Source organism: Equus caballus, chromosome 28 (genome assembly GCF_041296265.1).
Source record: "Equus caballus isolate H_3958 breed thoroughbred chromosome 28, TB-T2T, whole genome shotgun sequence".
NCBI lineage: Eukaryota > Metazoa > Chordata > Mammalia > Perissodactyla > Equidae > Equus > Equus caballus.
Window position 1 is genome coordinate 26,284,434 of NC_091711.1, and position 18,195 is coordinate 26,302,628.

At 39.1% G+C, this 18,195-nt stretch overlaps 2 protein-coding genes across 7 annotated transcripts in view; one reads left to right on the forward strand and one right to left on the reverse strand.

Annotated features, from left to right (window-relative positions):
* Positions 1-11,182, reverse strand: part of NTN4 (netrin 4) — a 170,207-nt gene extending 159,025 nt beyond the window's left edge. For all 5 annotated transcript variants that reach the window (XM_070254512.1, XM_023631829.2, XM_070254509.1 and 2 more), the window contains exons 1-2: positions 10,776-11,182; positions 729-844 (exon numbers count right to left, since the gene is read on the reverse strand). The gene's annotated coding sequence lies outside the window, so the exon portion shown is untranslated. The remainder of the gene's footprint in view (positions 1-728; positions 845-10,775) is intronic.
* SNRPF (small nuclear ribonucleoprotein polypeptide F) overlaps positions 1-17,792 on the forward strand; it is a 56,682-nt gene extending 38,890 nt beyond the window's left edge. The window contains exons 1-4 of one of the 2 annotated variants that reach the window (XM_003364272.5): positions 11,266-11,425; positions 13,366-13,491; positions 16,987-17,051; positions 17,663-17,792. In XM_003364272.5, coding sequence (XP_003364320.1) covers positions 11,423-11,425; positions 13,366-13,491; positions 16,987-17,051; positions 17,663-17,729 — 261 coding nt within the window. In that variant the 5' untranslated portion in view covers positions 11,266-11,422 and the 3' untranslated portion in view covers positions 17,730-17,792. Of the gene's footprint in view, positions 1-11,265; positions 11,426-13,365; positions 13,492-16,986; positions 17,052-17,662 lie in introns of those variants that run through there. The other variant, XM_070254517.1, reaches the window with a different exon arrangement.
* The last annotated feature ends 403 nt before the right edge of the window (positions 17,793-18,195 follow it).

Sequence of the window (18,195 nt, forward strand, 5' to 3'; positions counted from 1 at the left end):
CCTCTACTTTATACGTGGACACCTGCCACAGCATGGTGTGCCAAGCGATGCCATGTCCACACCCAGGATCTGAACCGGAGAACCCTGGGCCGCCAAAGTAGAATGTGTGCACCCAACCACTGCGCCACCGGGCCAGCCCTCCTTAATATTTATTTTATGTTCCACAATCTTAAGAGCTGAACTGATTTATAATATTTTTTCTTTCTCTCAAAATATTTTTCTAAAACTAGATTTTTAAAACTTGGTATCACTCTAAATTTAATCTTTTTCTATTAATGAGTTGCCCTAAATAAATAAAAGTTTTTACCATGCCTGCTTTAATCCAAAACAATTACTTTTGAATGGTGGAATTTCTAATTCCCTGGGATATGAATGGGCAAAACCCATTCATATCCAAAAAAACCCCCAAAAATGGCTACCCTCAAAATATGTACTACTATATACTGGACTTTGGACTACTAATATTCTTCTCTGTCCTTGTTTGTAGGAAATACACACTCAAGTATTTGGGTGTGATGGAGCATCATATTGGCAACTTACCAGCAAATGATTCAGGAAAAACAAAGTTTGTTGTATTATGCTTACAACATTTCTATGAGTTTGAAATTATTTCAAAACAAAAACAGTAACTTCCCCTCTATGAAAGTAACTAATTCATTTCCCAATGGCTAAAAAAAGCATACTCAATTAATTTATTATAGATGGAAGAAAAAAGAAAGGCCACATACCTGGTCACCATTGGTGAGGTTTTCATTCTCTGAAAGCATCATGGACATCTAAATTAAGACTATAGAGAGCAATGATACCTTATGCTCAGCAAATGTAGCATCTTCAGTGGAGCTCCCTATTTGGAAGAAGAGAAACAAGTACTAAGACTGCAATGTCAAGGTTTTATTGCTTTCCTCATCTATAATTCTCTACCATAGCATGTCTATGTGATAATCTAGATCAGAGCTGAGTCTGATCATTATTTTCATCAATTTGTTTATTCCTTCACTCACTATTGGCAAAGTGAAATACTACCTTGGGAGTCATCCAATTGAGTGGAGGGCTTGGGCCACACTGCAGGCAAGAATCTGCAGGCAGAAGGGTCAGCAGCGGGACTGGCATCCCGTGGACAGGCATGCGTGGGCTTGGCATGTCTACATACTTCATGGGTTGTACTCCAGAAGAGCATCCTCACCTCCCCCTCCTTGTGAGGAGAGCCTTGCATGTGAAGGAAAACTGGTCTGAGTTTGGGTGCCAGCTGCTCAGGGGAGTTACATACCAGTGCTGGGAACACCAGCTGCCCAGCACCACTAACGCTTGCAGCCCCTGTAGAGGGCAAGGGAGCCACCAAGCCCAGCAAGCTTGTTGCCAAGCAGCCCAGAGAGAGCCACAGGGATGGTCCAGCAGACACTCGTTTGTTTCACCACATTCAGTCAACATGGATCAGTAAACAATTATACACTTTTCTTTACCTTGCAGTTTATAGTAGGATATCAAATGTGTGGACACAAATACTACAGTAAAGTACATGATATGTCATATATACTTTATGAGTAGTCTAACATCAAGAATAGAGGAGCTTTCTACACCTTCTCATGTTTTCGGTCTCAGATTAAATGTCACCTCCTCAGAAAAGCCTTCTCTGACTTCCAGGAGGCCAATTCACTAAACACACATTTGCTGAATTACTGATTTCTTTTGAAATTTTCATTATATACAAGTCACTGCAGTCATTTTGCCACAGCTATTTTCTTCCAAGGATTTATCAGTTCTGCTCAGTTGATTATCAATTTTGAGTGTATTTTATATCAGGAACTCTTTGAGGGTGAATTTCCCATTAAAAAGCGTTTACTGTCTTCTCTGTTTTTGCACACTGGAGCTTTTCCTCTACCCTTGCCCATCAATGACAGTGAAATCATTGCAGTGACCAATCTGAAAAACCTGTTTTAGGTATTTGGCAGTTTTTAGCATATTTATCATTTGGCAAACTGGTCCTTAGACAAATTTAGGCAAAGAAGATCTTCCTGATCTAAGTTGGTTTCAATTTCCACCCCACCATTTCTCTATCTCCTTGCCCAGTTCATTTCCTTTCAGCACATAGTGGCTATAATTATCTCTTTGCTTTCTGTTATGTTTCCCCCCTCTCTAGATTGTCCCTTCCTTTTGGAACTGCTGCACCTACAGCCTCTAGAATAATGACTGGCACGTGGTGACACCATACATATTTGTTAAATAAATGAATGAAATTTTCAAGGAAGAAAAGATGTCTTTTGATATATTAACTAATTTAGTCCTCCCAAACCCTAGCAGGTAGAGTATCGTTGGCCCTACTTCAGAAATGAAGAACTCAGAGTGAGAAAGTCCACAGTCACTTCCACAGCTAGGAGGTGAAAGAGTCAGAATTTGAACTCAGGCAGTGCCTGCTCCAGAGTCCATACACTACAGTAAACCACCTCTAGTAGAACAGAGACATCCACGTTACAGAAAGACTCATACGGAGATATATAGACGTATAGGAAAGAAATATACATACATAAATAAAATATTCCTAGATTGATATTTCAAATAGTAACAAATCAAGAAACAACTTAAATGTCCAACAATCTAAGTATATGATAAATACTATGTAGCCATTAAATATATTGCTACTGAAACATTCCTAAAAATGAGAAAATATTTGTTATAACGTAAAGTAATAAGTAAAAAATAGGATAAAAATTTTATATATTATTCCAACTATATTAAAATACATACAAACTTATACATAGAGAGAACAAAGCAAAATGTTAACAGAACTTATTTCAGCATTGGAATTATAGTTGATAAATACTCCAGGATAAAGAAAGGTGTAATAAAGCTTGATAACAGTATCAATATATAACAGAAAATAGAATGAATGAAAACAGATGGCATATAAGAAGGCCGGTAAAATTATAAAAAGTAACCTAATTGTTAGAGTAGTTTCTGTCAGTGTGGCAGAGACCACTCTGTGTTCACATTTCCTTTTCCTCCTGTGCACTGCCAGACTACATTTCCCAGCCTTCACTGGAATTAGGTGAGGTCATGTGACCGTGTTCTAGCCAAGAGAATGTGAAAAATGATGTGTGCTGCATTAGGCCTGGCCCCCAGAAATCTCCCATGGATGATCCTCCATGCTCTTTCCCTTTCTGACTTCATGGAGATGAGCAGGTGACCTTGGAATCTGTGTGTAGGAGAAGGAACCTTGGTTCCTGGCCCACCACTTGGCAAAGAGCCACATGCTGATCAGGAATACTTGTTTTGGACTTTATGTGAGTGAAAAATAAATTTCTATTAATAAAGACATAGGGACTTATCTTTAATATATTGAGCGATGGTCTCAGAATGCAAAAGGGAAAAAAACAAGTAAACGACAAACGTGTAGGACAATAAATTAGATTACTACAGAAATACAAAAACATCTAAACGTTCACCGCTCTCAAATATCTTACAGTGAAGTTGGGGGATTATTATACACACAAATGAAGATAACAATTCTCAGAGCTGTAGACAATAAGTGCCAAATTAATGGTACAGCCAACAAATGCTTCTTAAGCAATTGGGATCCCTTTACTGTAGTTAAAAAAAAAAAAACTTACATAAAAGGGGGCCAGTTCAGTAACAAGAAGGCTAGCTAGACTATAGATTAAAAGGAAATTATCAGTTTCACTTTGAATTACTGTGAATAGAAATTCTTAGATCTAGTAGTAGTTTCAAAAGATACATTAATAGAACACAAAGTTCTTAGCAAATTTAGTAATAGGTAAAATTATAAAGACTCTTTCACACCACCCCGCCTCCATAAAAGCAAATGATTCCTATTATAATACTCTACTATTTAATTTATTCTATTCTTCTGAGTGAGAAGGGTAGGCACCCTGCTTCCCTTTGTTTTAGGCTTCACTATACATATATTTTCAGAACGTTTGAATTGGTGCAAATTCTTAAAGTCCATGTCTACCAATTCAGTTGCTCATTATTTATTCATTCAAGAAATTTACTATGATGTACTAGCGAATCTATTATGTGTATGCTAGGCAATGACTAGTAGTAGCAATAAACGAGTTAATGAACAAAATCTTTTTTCTCTAAAGTATAGTTAGCATTAAAACAGGATAAGCGATGTAGAGCTCACGTGACAGAATAACTAATGATGGGGAGGTAAAAGAAAGCTTCAGATCTCAAGTGTCCATTTGAGCTGGACCGTGGAGATGAGACGGAGGAGGAATTTTCCAGGGAGAGCCAAAAGGAGAAGGTCATTTCTAGATGGAGAGATATCATGTCTAAGTACATGGAGTTGTGGAACAGCATGGCCTGTGATTCAAAAGCACACTTTGTGGTTGTGGGACAGAAAAGAAAGAGATGAAGCTGGAAGGAAACTTTGGCAAGGAGTTTGTTTTAGGCAGCTGGTAAGGGGAACCAACAAAGGTTGGCGAGCCGCAGAGAAGCATGTCCAGATCTTCATTTGGTTTTGGAGGAGGGGAGGTGGGAGATACTACTGGCAACAAGGTAGCAGATGAAATGGTAGAATAACAAGCTTTATTTTTAAAAATTTGACTCAATGGGAACATTTGAGAGATGAGGGAGGTGGGGAAAGATTGTAGGGCACAGCAGACTGGGAGAAATCCCATGAGGTTTTGGTTTGTCTCATTTGTGTTGAGAACAGTGAAGTCCCCAGTTGAACATATTCACTTCAAAGGGCCTGTGTGTGGATTAGAAATTTTACTCAAAACTCACCACTGCCACCCCGTGGAAGTATGGCAAAGAACCAAACTGTGTTTAAAGTCAATATTTAATGCTGGTCATCTGGTTGAGGGGTTCCTAGACTTTTTACCCGCAAAGACTTCTTTTACTACCTAGCCTCCCCTCCCGCAATTGATTTGGTGATTTATGAAACTAAAAAACATCATTTGTTTTTCATTTTTATAAATCAGATACATATGTAACGCTGATCAGAGCTTCTGATCCATGATAATCAACTAGTATTCATATTTTGACTTTCATTCTAATCAAAAGCCAAGCAGCATGAGGTTTTAATGAGTCTTACATAGTCTCCCTTAGATAAAGAGATAAATTTGTTAGTTGTTTTGTTTGTTTGTTAATAACAAAAATAGTTTGCGGGGCTGGCCCAGTGGCGTAGCAGTTGAGTTCGCACACTCCGCTTTGGCTGCCGTGGGTTCCCAGGTTCAGATCCCAGGTGCAGACCTAGCACCACTTGTCAAGCCACACTGTGGCAGCATCCCACATAAAACAGAGAAAGGTTGGCATGGATGTTAGCTCAGCGACAATCTTCCTCAGGCAAAAAAAGAGGAAGATTGGTGACACGTCAGCTCAGGGTCAATCTTCCTCACAAAAAAAAAGTTTGCAAAGCCTCAATAATACCTGCAAAGTGATCCAAGTCTGAGAGCCTGTGTATATAAACCATTGATCTAACCCAGTGGTTTTCAACAGGGGGCAAGTGTGTCCCCCAGGGGACACTAGGTAATGTCTGGAGACATTTTTGGTTGTCACAGCTTGGGTGGAGGGAGTTGCAACCAGCATCTAGTTGGTAGAGACCAAGGATGCTGCTATAATACATACATCCTACAATACCCAGGACAGCGCCCACAATAAGAATTGTCAGACCCAAAATAATAGTATTGAGGTTGAAAACCCTGATCTAGACCAATCCCTTCATTGCACAAATGAAGAAAATGAGACCCAGAAGAGTTAAATGACTTTTCCTTTTATTTAAAAATTTCTAGTTTAATTTGTAATTAGGCAATACATTCAAGGATTCCAAAAACAGGACATATAAAAAGGTATATAGGACTTGAACAGACACTTCACCAAAGAACATATACAAGAGGCCAATAAGCACACGAAAAGATGCTTCACATCATTAGTCACCAGGGAAACGCAAATCCAAAGCACAATGAGATGGTTTATTATTATTACAATTACTAGGATGGCTATAATAACGTTTTAAAAATGGAAAATAGTAAGTGTTGATGAGAATGGGGAGAAGATGGAACTCTCATGCATTGCTAGTAGGAATGTAAAATGCTGCAAGCATTGTGGGAAACAGTTTGGTATTTCCTCAAAAAGATTAAGCACTGAATTACCTTATGACCCAATAATTGCCCTCTTATGAATATATCCAAAAGAACTGAAAACAGGTACTCAAACAATACTTGTATATGAATGTTCACAGCAGCACTATTCACCATAGACAAACGGTGGAAACAACTCAAATGTCCATCAACAGATGCATGGATAAGTAAAATGTGGCATATATACACAATGGAATATTACTCGGCCATTAAAAGGAATGAACTACTGCTATATGAACCTTGAAAAATATTACAGTAAGTGAAAGACAGCAGACACAAAAGGTCACATATTGTATAATTCCATTTATATGAAACATCCAAAATAGGTAAATCCATAGCGACAGAAAACAGATTGGTGGTTGCCAGGGGATGAGGGGAGTGACTGCTTAAGGGGTACAGGATTTTCTTTTGAAGTGATGAAAATGTTTTGGAACTAGATAGAGGCGGTGGTTGCAACAACATTGTGAATGTACTAAATGATACTGAATTGTAGACTTTAAAACGGTTAATTTTAAGTTACTTGAATTTCACCTAAATAAAAAGTTTAAAAAAATGTATACAATGTGAAAAGCTTATTTTGTCTGCTTTCAGCCCAGTTCCTACCACACCCTTAGGTAACCAGTGTTCTCAGAATCTTAGGAATCCTGCAGAAAATTGATGCACATACAAACAGATGGATTGATTCTTATCTTCCTTTCTCTTTTTTATCCAGAACTAGCACATTATATAACTTACTCTGTGCCATGCTTTTCTCAGCAATTTATCTCAGAGATCTTCTGTGACATGGACACTCTTGAACGTTACAGACCAGTTATTTAGTAAAATGTTCCTCAGTCTTGTTTGTCTGATATTTCCTGATTATTAGATTCAGATTATGTGTCTTTGGTTAGAGTATTACAGAAATGCATCTTCTTATTGCATCTTACCAAGTGGCACACTAGTAGATTTGGCCCATTGCTAACGATGGTCATTTGATCATTGGATTAAGGCGGTGCCTGCCAGGCTTCTTCATTATAAAGTTATTTTTCCCCTTTGTAATTACTTCGCAATCAATCATATAACATGTGCTATTCAATATAGTATAACAATGTTTTCAATGATATCTTCTGCTATCTCACATACTGTCCTTTTTATATAACTTTACGTATATGAGTAAATTTTGTGTCAACTCAGACCTGGGCAGTCTCACTCGTCTCCCAGGTCCTGCCTCTCTGGTGACTGACTACTCCATCTGGTCCCAGGTTCCTCCACCTGAGGCTGACACCTGAGGCCCCTCCCATTTCACTAAGCTGAAAGGCCTGGGAGCTGATGTCCTCAGCTAAGCCCAGGTGCCACAACTTTTGGTGTGGAGGAGTTAACTCCCTCCTGGTGCTTAAACCAGGGGGGGCCAGGTGATAAGACAGAACCAGCAGATAAATGCCCTCAGTACCTCCCTCTGATGGACTGTTCTAACGCATAATATTTCAATAAAGCCTGTCCAGAGACATCCTGCATGGCCAAGCAACTGGCTGTCTCCATGAAGGAGCAGTGGCCACTTTGATAATATAAAACCTAATATTTCCTCCTAATTTTACCTTCTTGCTTCACTCTTACTGCCCTGGGATTTTGCCTGCCACTAAAGCAGTGACACTTAAACTTTTCCTTGGGGTCCATTTTACAGGCAACATGGGCTTGACACCATGGGAGGAATTCCTCTCCAATCAGAATAATAGAAATGACTCTCCCTTTCCTGAATAATTTTTTTAAAATATTATGGAAACTGGATCATGTAACCAATCATATTTCTCTTTGCTCGGACTCTGTAAGTTTAGAGACAAATGTGCAGCCCATCTCTAGCCAGTGCATAAGGCAATATGGTGTAGATGTCTGTATTCTAATTTTCTATCTGGTTCTACTACTTTCCCTTCACCCTTTGTTACTTCATTCTTTTTGTGTTGTTTCTTATAAGTCACTTCAAATCATTTGCAGAATAAAGCAGAAGATAAAGAACGTAGCTTAATATGAGAAAAGCATTCAAATGAAAGACAGAGGCTATCCTGGGTCTCTCTCTAACTTATGGTGCGACTGTGCTTTCATCATCTATGAAATTAGAGGTTTAGATTAGATATCTCTAGGGTTCTGTCCTAGTTTAAAATTCAGTGATTCATCAATGCCCACTCAAGAGGTGGAGCATACTTGGCTCCTAACCACAATGGTAGAAAGAGTATGGGCTTTGAATCACCAAAAAGACTTGGATTCTAATCTAGGTTTAGTGGCTGTATGATTGAGGAAGTTAACAGATTTTGAGTCTTAATTTCTTCACTGAACAAAACACCACGTCTCTTAGGTTTGACAAAATATGCCTAAAAGCTCTACCAGACAGAGGCACTCAAATCTTGCTCCCACCTCCCCCTTTAAATCGAATATGTCCATGACTGATTCTGACCATAATCATAGAAAAATAAAATGTTGAGATTATGGGAATAAAGAAAATAAAAGGAAGGGCTCATCAATTTCAAAAGTAACTTTCTAAAGTCTATGCCCCTTCATCTTGTATTTATACTTGTACTTCCATATATCTGCTTATTTGGACTCTACTCAAACACATCGTGAGGAGAGGCAGCATCGTGTAAAGGAAAAATCTGAGGCTCTGGAGACATTTCACCTTTACATGGCCTTTAGCAAAAATAACCCCTCTGAATCTGTCTCCTCATCTCTAAAATGGGGCTAATAATACCTACTTTGAAGTGTTGTAGGATTCAAATAAGGTAAATTACATGAAATAGCCTAACAAAACATGGCAGGCACTAAATGTGTATCGGTTCCCTTCTCCTCAAAGAGGTTTTCAAGTTCCGTAAGGGCAGAGATCGCATGTCCACTTTATTCACCTCAATACATATTTCTTGGTCATTTAATAAACTACTTTTTAGATGTTTGTTTACCACTGAAATTTTGGGGTTACATGCTGAGTAGAACTCAGGCCTTACCAAACTGTTCACCCTAATTAATAATTTGGGACTGTTTCCTCAAAATGTGCTCAAAATGTAATCTATCTCATCTTCAAAAAATATAAACCCTGTTATTTCCCTCTTATTAGAACCAATGATTCTGACGGATATTCTGTTGAGCCATATGCTAACATGGCAATAGATATTTTTAAAAGCCTTTAAAATAATAATGTCTTTTAACCCAGGAATTACATTTCTAAGGATTTATTGTAAAGAATCAGAGATACACTCAAAGACTCATGTATAAGTATGTTCAAAGTATATTGTCTACAATGGGGGAAAATGGAAACAGTAGAATGATTAATAAATTATCACATATGCATAATACAGAATATAAAATGCATCATACAGAGACATTAAACTACATTTTAGAATAATATATGAGAATTTGCTCAACATAAAGTGAAGAAAAATTTTTAAAAACCATATGTAGAAATCCTGCTTAAAAAAAAAAGTGCGTGTGTTATAATAAATAGGACACCAAAAAAGTTGACAGTTGTTTTCTTTGATTGGTGAGATTAGTGATTTTTGGTTTTTGTTTTAGAACTTTCTATACTTTCCAAATTCTCACAAAACGAAGGTAAGGCGTTTATAATTAGAAAATACTAATCACCTTATGCCCACTTTATTTTCAATAAGGTAAGATTAATATTTAACATGAAGAGAAAAAGCAACTTTGAACACAACTATCACTACATAGACTATGGTAAGATTTTGTTTCACTTCACTGAGAAAATGGTTCAAAAAAAGTCAGACTTCTAAAATACATATTGAGCTTCTGAAAGGCAGCTTTATGAAGTAGAAAAAGCAAAGAGTTTTCAGGTTGAAAGCCAGCTGTGCAGCCCTGGGCAAGCCACCTGCGGACCTCTTTCCTCCTGTCTAAAACGAGGCCATAACCAGCAAATCACAGACTGAGGGGTAAGAGTGCCACTACAACACTGAAAGAGCCTGGCACATAGTAGGAACTCAAAGTCTGTACAAAGGCTAAATATTCACTAAAGGATTCTGAACTAAGGGGAAAACCCACTGAATTTTGGGGGCAAATAATTCCAACTGTACGGCATAAACTACACTAAAACAAAATTACTGTGTTTTGTCAGCGTTCGCCATTTACATGGACAATATTAAAATAATAGTTAATATCTACTGAGCCCTTCACGGACAAGCACAGTCCCAACCTCTTTCACATTAATTATGTAACCTCACAACCCCGTGGACAGTACTACGGTTTTTAAAGGCTGGTACAACTGCGGAAATAAAAGCCTTCGGGGGTCAAGAAATTACCCAAAACTCTCTCTATGTGATGGACGGAGGTCTGAACTCAGGCTGCCTCCAAAGTCTGACCCACTCCTCCCTATGCCGAAATACGAAACATTTAAACCTCAATTCCAAATTGATCTGCTTAAGAGCCGCAACAACAAAACAAAAAACAGTACTACTCAAGAGTGCGATTCTCCAAGAACTGCATTTAGCACTTCAGATCAGAGTGAGCAGCAAGTCTGCACCGGGGAAAAACAAGTGAGATTCTGACAAATACCATCAGAAGGATCGACCGTGATACGGGAAACACCCCCACGTCCTGAATTACAAACGCACGTAAAAGGCCCCACCGGGTCTCTGCTGGCAATGCAAAAGGAACAGATGGACAGGGAGACCACCACACCATCTTCTAGACTCAGTTTGACCTCACCTAAAGTATATTCTGTACTTGACTTTTCTCGGTGCGTTCCACCTCCCTCAGTCTAGTCTTGCTTCTCCCGCTTCCTTTAGTGGTTGAAGTGAGCACCACGGAAGACAAGTCAGGCGGAAGGGGACCGTGGTAGAGGAGCCCCCACATCACAGGATCGTGGGAAAGTAAGGAAGAAACTCCAGAGCCCCGAAGTCGTTCTCACAGGTGTGAAAGGACAAAGGAAACCCCCATTAGCCAAATTGGCGAGAAATTACGTCCGCTGTATAGGACACACGGCACCTCTCAGCCCGACCCCCGATGCAGGCGAGCAGACGGGGAACCCGGACCGGCCTCACCGCCTCTCAGGCCTCGCAGGGACGCTGCTTGTTTCCCACAGGCCTGCGCGCCGCTAGAGGCACAAACCGCGCGTTACCACTGGTTGCCAGGAGACCCTGCCCAGCCAACTCCTCCAATCAGCATGCATCTCTTTGCGTCCAATCACAGAAGTCAGAAGAACTGTAGTCGGAGGTGAAAGGTCACGCTGCCGTTCGGCGGCCATTTCTCTTGAAGCTCCGCGGGTCGGGTTTTGGTGGAGGTGCTGCAGTCACGAGGGACAAACGACAGCTGGGTCGGCGGCGAGTAGCCTGCAGCGTTTGCCTGTGGTCGTGATGGTAAGGTGGAAGAGAATGGCCAGAGTCGCCGGAAAGAGAGGGCGGGTGACGAGCCCCGCCGGGCCTGCTGGTTGGTTCGCGCGTTTCCCATTCATCCGCGTGAGGGGCCGCGCAGCCGGTCCCCAGCCGCTTTCTCCCTCCTCCGGGGTCTGAGGCGCGCGCTCCTCCTGATCCCTCCCCTCCCCGGGAGTGCCCCTGCCCCCTCCTCTTCATTAGAATCTGAGCCTGAGGTATCCTTGCTGGCTGGGGCCACAGGGTCGGGGTAAAGGTGACCGGCTTTTCACGTACCACTGATCACACTCCAAAATCCGCTTTCATTCCTTGATGTTGGGACTCCCAGCTCCGCAACTCTCAGGAACCCTGAGCCCAGGCTTTGGAGCGTTCGTTTGTTCATTTAGCAAATATTTATTGAGCGCATGCTACCTGCCGGATCCTGCTGTAGGCGCTAGGAGTATAAAGTGGAAAGTACCGATGCAGACCCTGCTCTAGGTTAACTCAGTCGCGTGTGGGAGACAGAAATTAATCACATAATAACAAATATATAATTGGAGATAGTGTTAAGTGCTAAGAAGGAAGTAAACAGGATGCCGTGAGGGGGCGCGATGGCACATTAGAAAAGTGGTCAGAGATGGCATCCCTGGGAGGAGGGATTTAACCTGAAAGCTAAATGATATGAAATCCAGCCCCTTAAAGAGCAGGAGGAACGGTGTACCAAGCACAGGGAACGGGAACAGAGTTCCTAAATCCGGAAAGAAAGCTTGACCAGTTGGAGAAGTTGACAGAACGCCACAGCCGTTTTCAGGAATCATGGTCATGAGATAGGGTCGGGCGAGACCCGTTAGGCTTTACTAGGAGGGCTGGATTCTACTCCAAGTGCAGTTGGAAGCCATCGAAGCATTTTAAGCAGAGAGATACTGCATGATAAAAATAATGCTTGCTGGGTGGAAAATAAGTTGGAGAAAGACAAGAGTGAAAACTGAAGACCCAGTAGGAGGTTATTGCAGTGGTCCTCATGTCCTTTGAGGTCACTCTCAATATGCTTACCTTAGAGGAGCCAAGTTTCTGTTTCTTTTCTTTCTTTGGGCTGATGGGTGAGTAGATGAGAGAAGGGGAAAAAGTCTGAACTCACTGGAGACACTACTGGTTTGCTGTATAAACAAACTTTGATTGCCCATATGTAGGAGGCACTGCTAAGTCAGGTAAGACCCAGTCCTAGTTCCTAGAATTCAAGTGAAATACTGTCAAGTGTGATCTGTCCCCTGCTTCCTTGTTGTATTCTCATATTTGGGACTCTGTCCTGAATTGTTTGTATGGCCCTGAGATCACCTTGTTGCTTCACTCTTCCCTCCTTTTGCATAGGTAGCCTCCTCTGCCTAGAGCAGCCCTTTTCCCTCTGGAAATACCTCTCATCTTTTTAAAATGGAGGCATTACTTATTGCAGGCAATCTTTCCTTTTCTCTTAACCCTCGGTGGGTTTGGTATCTTTGTACGTAGCATATCTTCTTTTACTATATTGCAATACGTAGAATTGTCTATTTATGTGTTTCGCCCCTCTCCCACTGTGAGCTTCTTGAAGACAGGCACTGTCATCTGCATTTCTTTTCTTTCTTTCTTTCTTTTTTTACTGCCTTTATCTTTGTTTCTTTATGGCCTGGAACATTGAATGATGCATAGTAGGTATTCAGTGTTTCTTAAGTGAGTAATGAATACTTGTATAAGTTTTGATGTTTTGAAGATGAGATTGGCCAACTGGGTATTTAAGTTTCTCTGACGCTCTTCAACAAATAAAAGTGAAAATTATGTAGTAAAGTGAGAGGGATTCAAGAGTTTGCTTCATTTCAGTACCTTAAAATATTGGTGATTTGGTAGAGAAGGGTAGGTAGTAGAAGTCGATCTAAGGAAAAATAATCAATTGAGTCCTTTTTTTGTTCTTTTTGCAGAGTTTGCCCCTCAATCCCAAACCTTTCCTCAATGGATTAACAGGAAAGCCAGTAATGGTGAAACTTAAGTGGGGAATGGAGTACAAAGGCTACCTGGTATCTGTAGATGGCTATATGAACATGCAGGTAAGCTAAAGCATTGTAGAGATCATTCAGTTGTGTTTGTTTTGCTTCACTATAAACCTCAAAGGTTTAGTGTGACTTACAGGAATACAGTCAATTACATTGACAAATATAAAGCAAAATTCAGGAATAAGTTAAGGCCAAGGAAGACATTATAACTGTGATAAACTGTGTAAGAGACATGGTGTTAAACCAAAATTCAGCCACAGATTTGGCTCCTGGTGGTTAAAGTAAGAATAGCTCAGACCGTTGATTCACAATGCCATAAGGAAAACGAACTAGTTTGTGGGAAAAGCAAAACTTTTTTCAGGACTTAGCTCTGAGAGAAATTTTTTTTTTCCCATAAAGCCAATTTATTCTTATAGTTTTTTTTTCCCCTGAGGAAGATTCACCCTGAGCTAACATCTGTTGCCAATCTTCCTCTTTTTGTATGTGAGCCACCACAACAGCATGGCCACTGACAGATGAGTGGCATAGGTCAATGCCTGTGAAAAAACCTGGGCTGCCGAAGCAGAGCACATCAACTTAAACCACTGGGCCACCAAGCTGGCCCTGAAAGAAATTCAAGTGAAATTCTTAAGTCTTTTAATAAATGCTTAAGGCACATCGTCAGAGTAATTCCATAAAAGCATTTCTTGAGGGAGAAGACAGACCAGCACCTTTTGGCTATTGTGAATAATGCAGTGAACATGGGTGTACAAATAGCTGTTGGAGTTTCTGCTTTCAGTTCTTTTGGGTATATATTTCCAGAGGTGGAATTGCTGGATCATACAGTAATTCTTTAATTTTTTGAGGAGCTGCCAGGCTGTTTTCCACAGCAGCTGCACCATTTTACATTCCACCAGCAATGCACAAGGATACCAGTTTCTTCACATGCTCATCAACACTTATTTTCTGTTTTTTTATAATAGCCATCCTAATGAGTGTGAAGTGGTATCTCAGTGTTTTGATTTGCATTAGTGATGTTGAGACGTTTTGATGTGCTTATTGGCCATTTGTATATCTTCTTTGGAGGAATGCCTATTCATGTCCTTTGCCCATTTTAAAATGAGGTGTTCAGTTTTTTGAGGTTTTTTTCCCCTTAATTGTAGTAGCTTCCAGCCAGGTTTCTGAGGAAGGAGTTTGAGGTTATATTTTCCTGAGGTGCAGGTATTTATGTGGCTGATGAACGGTAGATGGATGAATTTTATAGGTTACCTAGATAGATGGTCAGTCCAGCTGTGACTCCAAGTATTCCATCCCAGTAGAACTTGTAGGCAGAGTACTAACACCAGCACTTGTAGGCAAAAAGCTGAGATTTTCCTTAATTTAAGAATTTACCACCTGAACAGATGACAGTCAGGCCTCTGAAGTTCTCATAGAGCGTGGTTTTGGCCTGAAAATTCCCCAAGCAGGGATGAATCATTTACCAAGGCCATAGAAAAATCTGAAGAGTTATACGCATTGTGCTGAAAATGTTCCAGGCTTAGATAGTGGTGATGATTACAGAACTTTATGAGTATACAGAAAACCAGTGACTTGTACACTTCAAAAGTTAATTTTATGCTATGGGGATTATATCTCAATAAAAGAAAGGAATAAAGAATACACACCGAATATTTGGTTTAAAACTAATGTAGCTTCCTAGTGAGCCTGCCAGAGTTATGAAATGTCTCTAACTAACCACATTGATGATGCTTCTGAGTTTGTTCACTCAGCGAATATTTATTGAGCGCCCTTTATCTGCCTGGCACTGTGAATACACCAGTGAACAAAACAAACTCCCTACCCTCAACAAGTTTATGTTTTAGTGGTGGGAGATGGAAATAGAATGTGATGTGATATGAGGTAATGATAAATGCTATGCAGAGAAAGAAAGCAGAAACAGGAAATAGAGTGACAGGAGTGTGCAATGTTAGATAAGTTAGCCAGGGAAAGCCTCTGTGAGGAAGTAAATTTAAGCAGAAACCAGAATTGAGTGAGCAACTGAAGAGAGTATCTGGGGAAAGAGCATCCCAGTTTGAGGGAGAAGCAAGTGCAAAGGCTTTGTGGCGAGAATATGCTTGGTGTGTTCAAGGCACAGCACGAAGGCCAGAGCAGAGTGAGTCAGGGGAAGAAGAATGATGAAAAAGTTGGAATGGTAATCATAGATGGCCTTTTAAGTCATAGTAAGAATAAGGACTTTGAATTTTATTTAAAATGTGATAGAAGGCCTTTGGAGGATTGTTGTATAATTTAGAAACCAGTTAAATGTTGGTGAACAGCTGCTAAAAGTAATTACTTTAAAAAAAGTTACTTGATGTTAATATCTTATTTCTGGGAGCTGTTACATGCAAAACTAATTATCTCAACAACCACACGTTTCAGACAAACCATATCCTTTGGGTATAGGAGATTACTTTTGTTTTCTGTGTGAGAGGGAAAAACATGCAGTAGCAGTGTTAATTCATTAACGTATTCTAAATGCCTTATCTCACATCCGCTGTAAGCCCTGTTTTTCTTTCCCTTTGCCACTTGCCCATTTAATGAAGGAAACTTCCCTCTCTCCTTTCTCTGCTGTTCATTTCTTTTGTGAGTCCCAGATAGCGCTGATTGTGATTTTTAAAAATTACAAGTAAAGTTTATTACCTATATGTAGAAGGAAAGCTAAACATTTTGATGTAACATTAGAAATAATAGAGTTCCCTAAAATAACTATACAGTCACTCTTAATTGTTAACCTCTCAAGAACTTGTGTTTTGCTGTTTATTATTAGCATATAATTTTTTAAAAAAATTCTTCTTCAGTTCTTTGGTTTGGTTGTTGACTAATATCAAAGTATTTGGTATTTTAGCCGTAGGTTTTATACCTCTTGAGTTCCTCAATATGATGTAACATTATTACTCTGAGAAAGGTTAATGTCTGGTTCTTTAGAACTGAATTTTTGGAAAACTTTTTTTTTTTTTTTTTTTTTAAGATTTTATTTTTTTCCTTTTTCTCCCCAAAGCCCCCCGGTACATAGTTGTGTATTCTTCGTTGTGGGTTCCTCTAGTTGTGGCATGTGGGACGCTGCCTCAGCGTGGTCTGACGAGCAGTGCCATGTCCGCGCCCAGGATTCGAACTAACGAAACACTGGGCTGCCTGCAGCGGAGCGCGTGAACTTAACCACTCGGCCACGGGGCCAGCCCCTGGAAAACTTTTTAACCACAATTTATTCATAAATTTAGGACCGTCTTCCTTGACATTGCTTTAATGTCTAATGAAAGGAAATACTACATAACTGAGAGATTTAAAAAATTATGTTGAAAGAAGCTTTATTATATATTAGTTCTACATACATCAATGTTAACTTTACCAAATGTTTATATGAAACCAAAAAGTACTACAGTAGTAATAAAGAGCTAATCTTCTAATTATTATAGATAAATGTGAGTTGTTGGTATAGAAAGATCTCAGCTAATAAGTTCTCTCACCAGTATTAGGTGTGTTATACTATTTCCTCCTGTATAATTATACTAATATATTTTCTTTTATTTAAAGCTTGCAAACACAGAAGAATACATAGATGGAGCATTGTCTGGACATCTGGGTGAAGTTTTAATAAGGTAACAAAATGGCAGTAGTATATGTAAGGAGTTACTGGTGAGCATTAGAAATACCTATATTTAAATAATCTAATTAGTACCTCAATTTCAGAATTACTTTTTTAAAATAACTATTAATTTAATATTCTACACCTAGACTTCAAGAGTCTTGGAAATTTTTAAACTTGACAAAGAAGATTTAAATTTTTTGGAGCTATTCATCCTTAAGATTTTTCTAGTGTTGATATTAAACTTTCCAGCTCTTAGTTATAACCTTTTTCAGTGGTTTTAGTTGCAGACGCTTGGTTTTGAATTTTAGTTGGGTCTGGCTGCTGTTGGGGATTTTTCTTATCCTCATTTTCTAGAACTAGCTTCACACTTCCAAATTCTAGTCATTATTCTCTTTGCGAGATCAGAGAGATGCCATTTTATGACAACCACATGGTAAAAAAAATAAAGTGCCATATGCTTTTTAACAAGCCAGTGGTATAACTGTTTTTTAGAAAAAAAGAAATGATGCATTTAAATTTAGCAGTCAGTATTTCTATAATGAAAAAAATCTAGTAGTAGTAATTCAGATCTTATACGGTTTTCGATTGGAACAACAAAATGGACTGTTTTTCTATTTACAGGTGTAATAATGTCCTTTATATCAGGGGTGTTGAAGAAGAGGAAGAAGATGGGGAAATGAGAGAATAGCATGTTTTGTGAGGAATGTTTTTATATATATTTCTAGACAATAAAGATTTGTTTGTTTTTCAACTTGACTTGTGAACTAGTCATATTCAGATATTTACATGCAGAGCTCAAATGTTGAAACAATTGAAAGATTCTTCACAGAACTAATGCTTTAAAAGCCACTTAACTTCAGTCAAGTTGGTTTTCTTTTTTCAGCACAACTCTGTTTTTTTCTATAAGGGAAAATTATTTCCATGCTTTATAAATGTTTATGAAGGTGAATTTCAACCCTTTTCTTGTAATTATATATTATCTGAGACCTTTTAAAAGCAACTGGGTTTTCTTTTTGTTACTTTTGAGCCACTTTTGACATGTATAAAGTTAAATATTTTCTTAGAATTAATATAAACCGTATTATTTTACTTAGTAGTCAACAAATTACATGTTAATTCTCTATCAATGTAAGCTAAATAATGTACATATTATA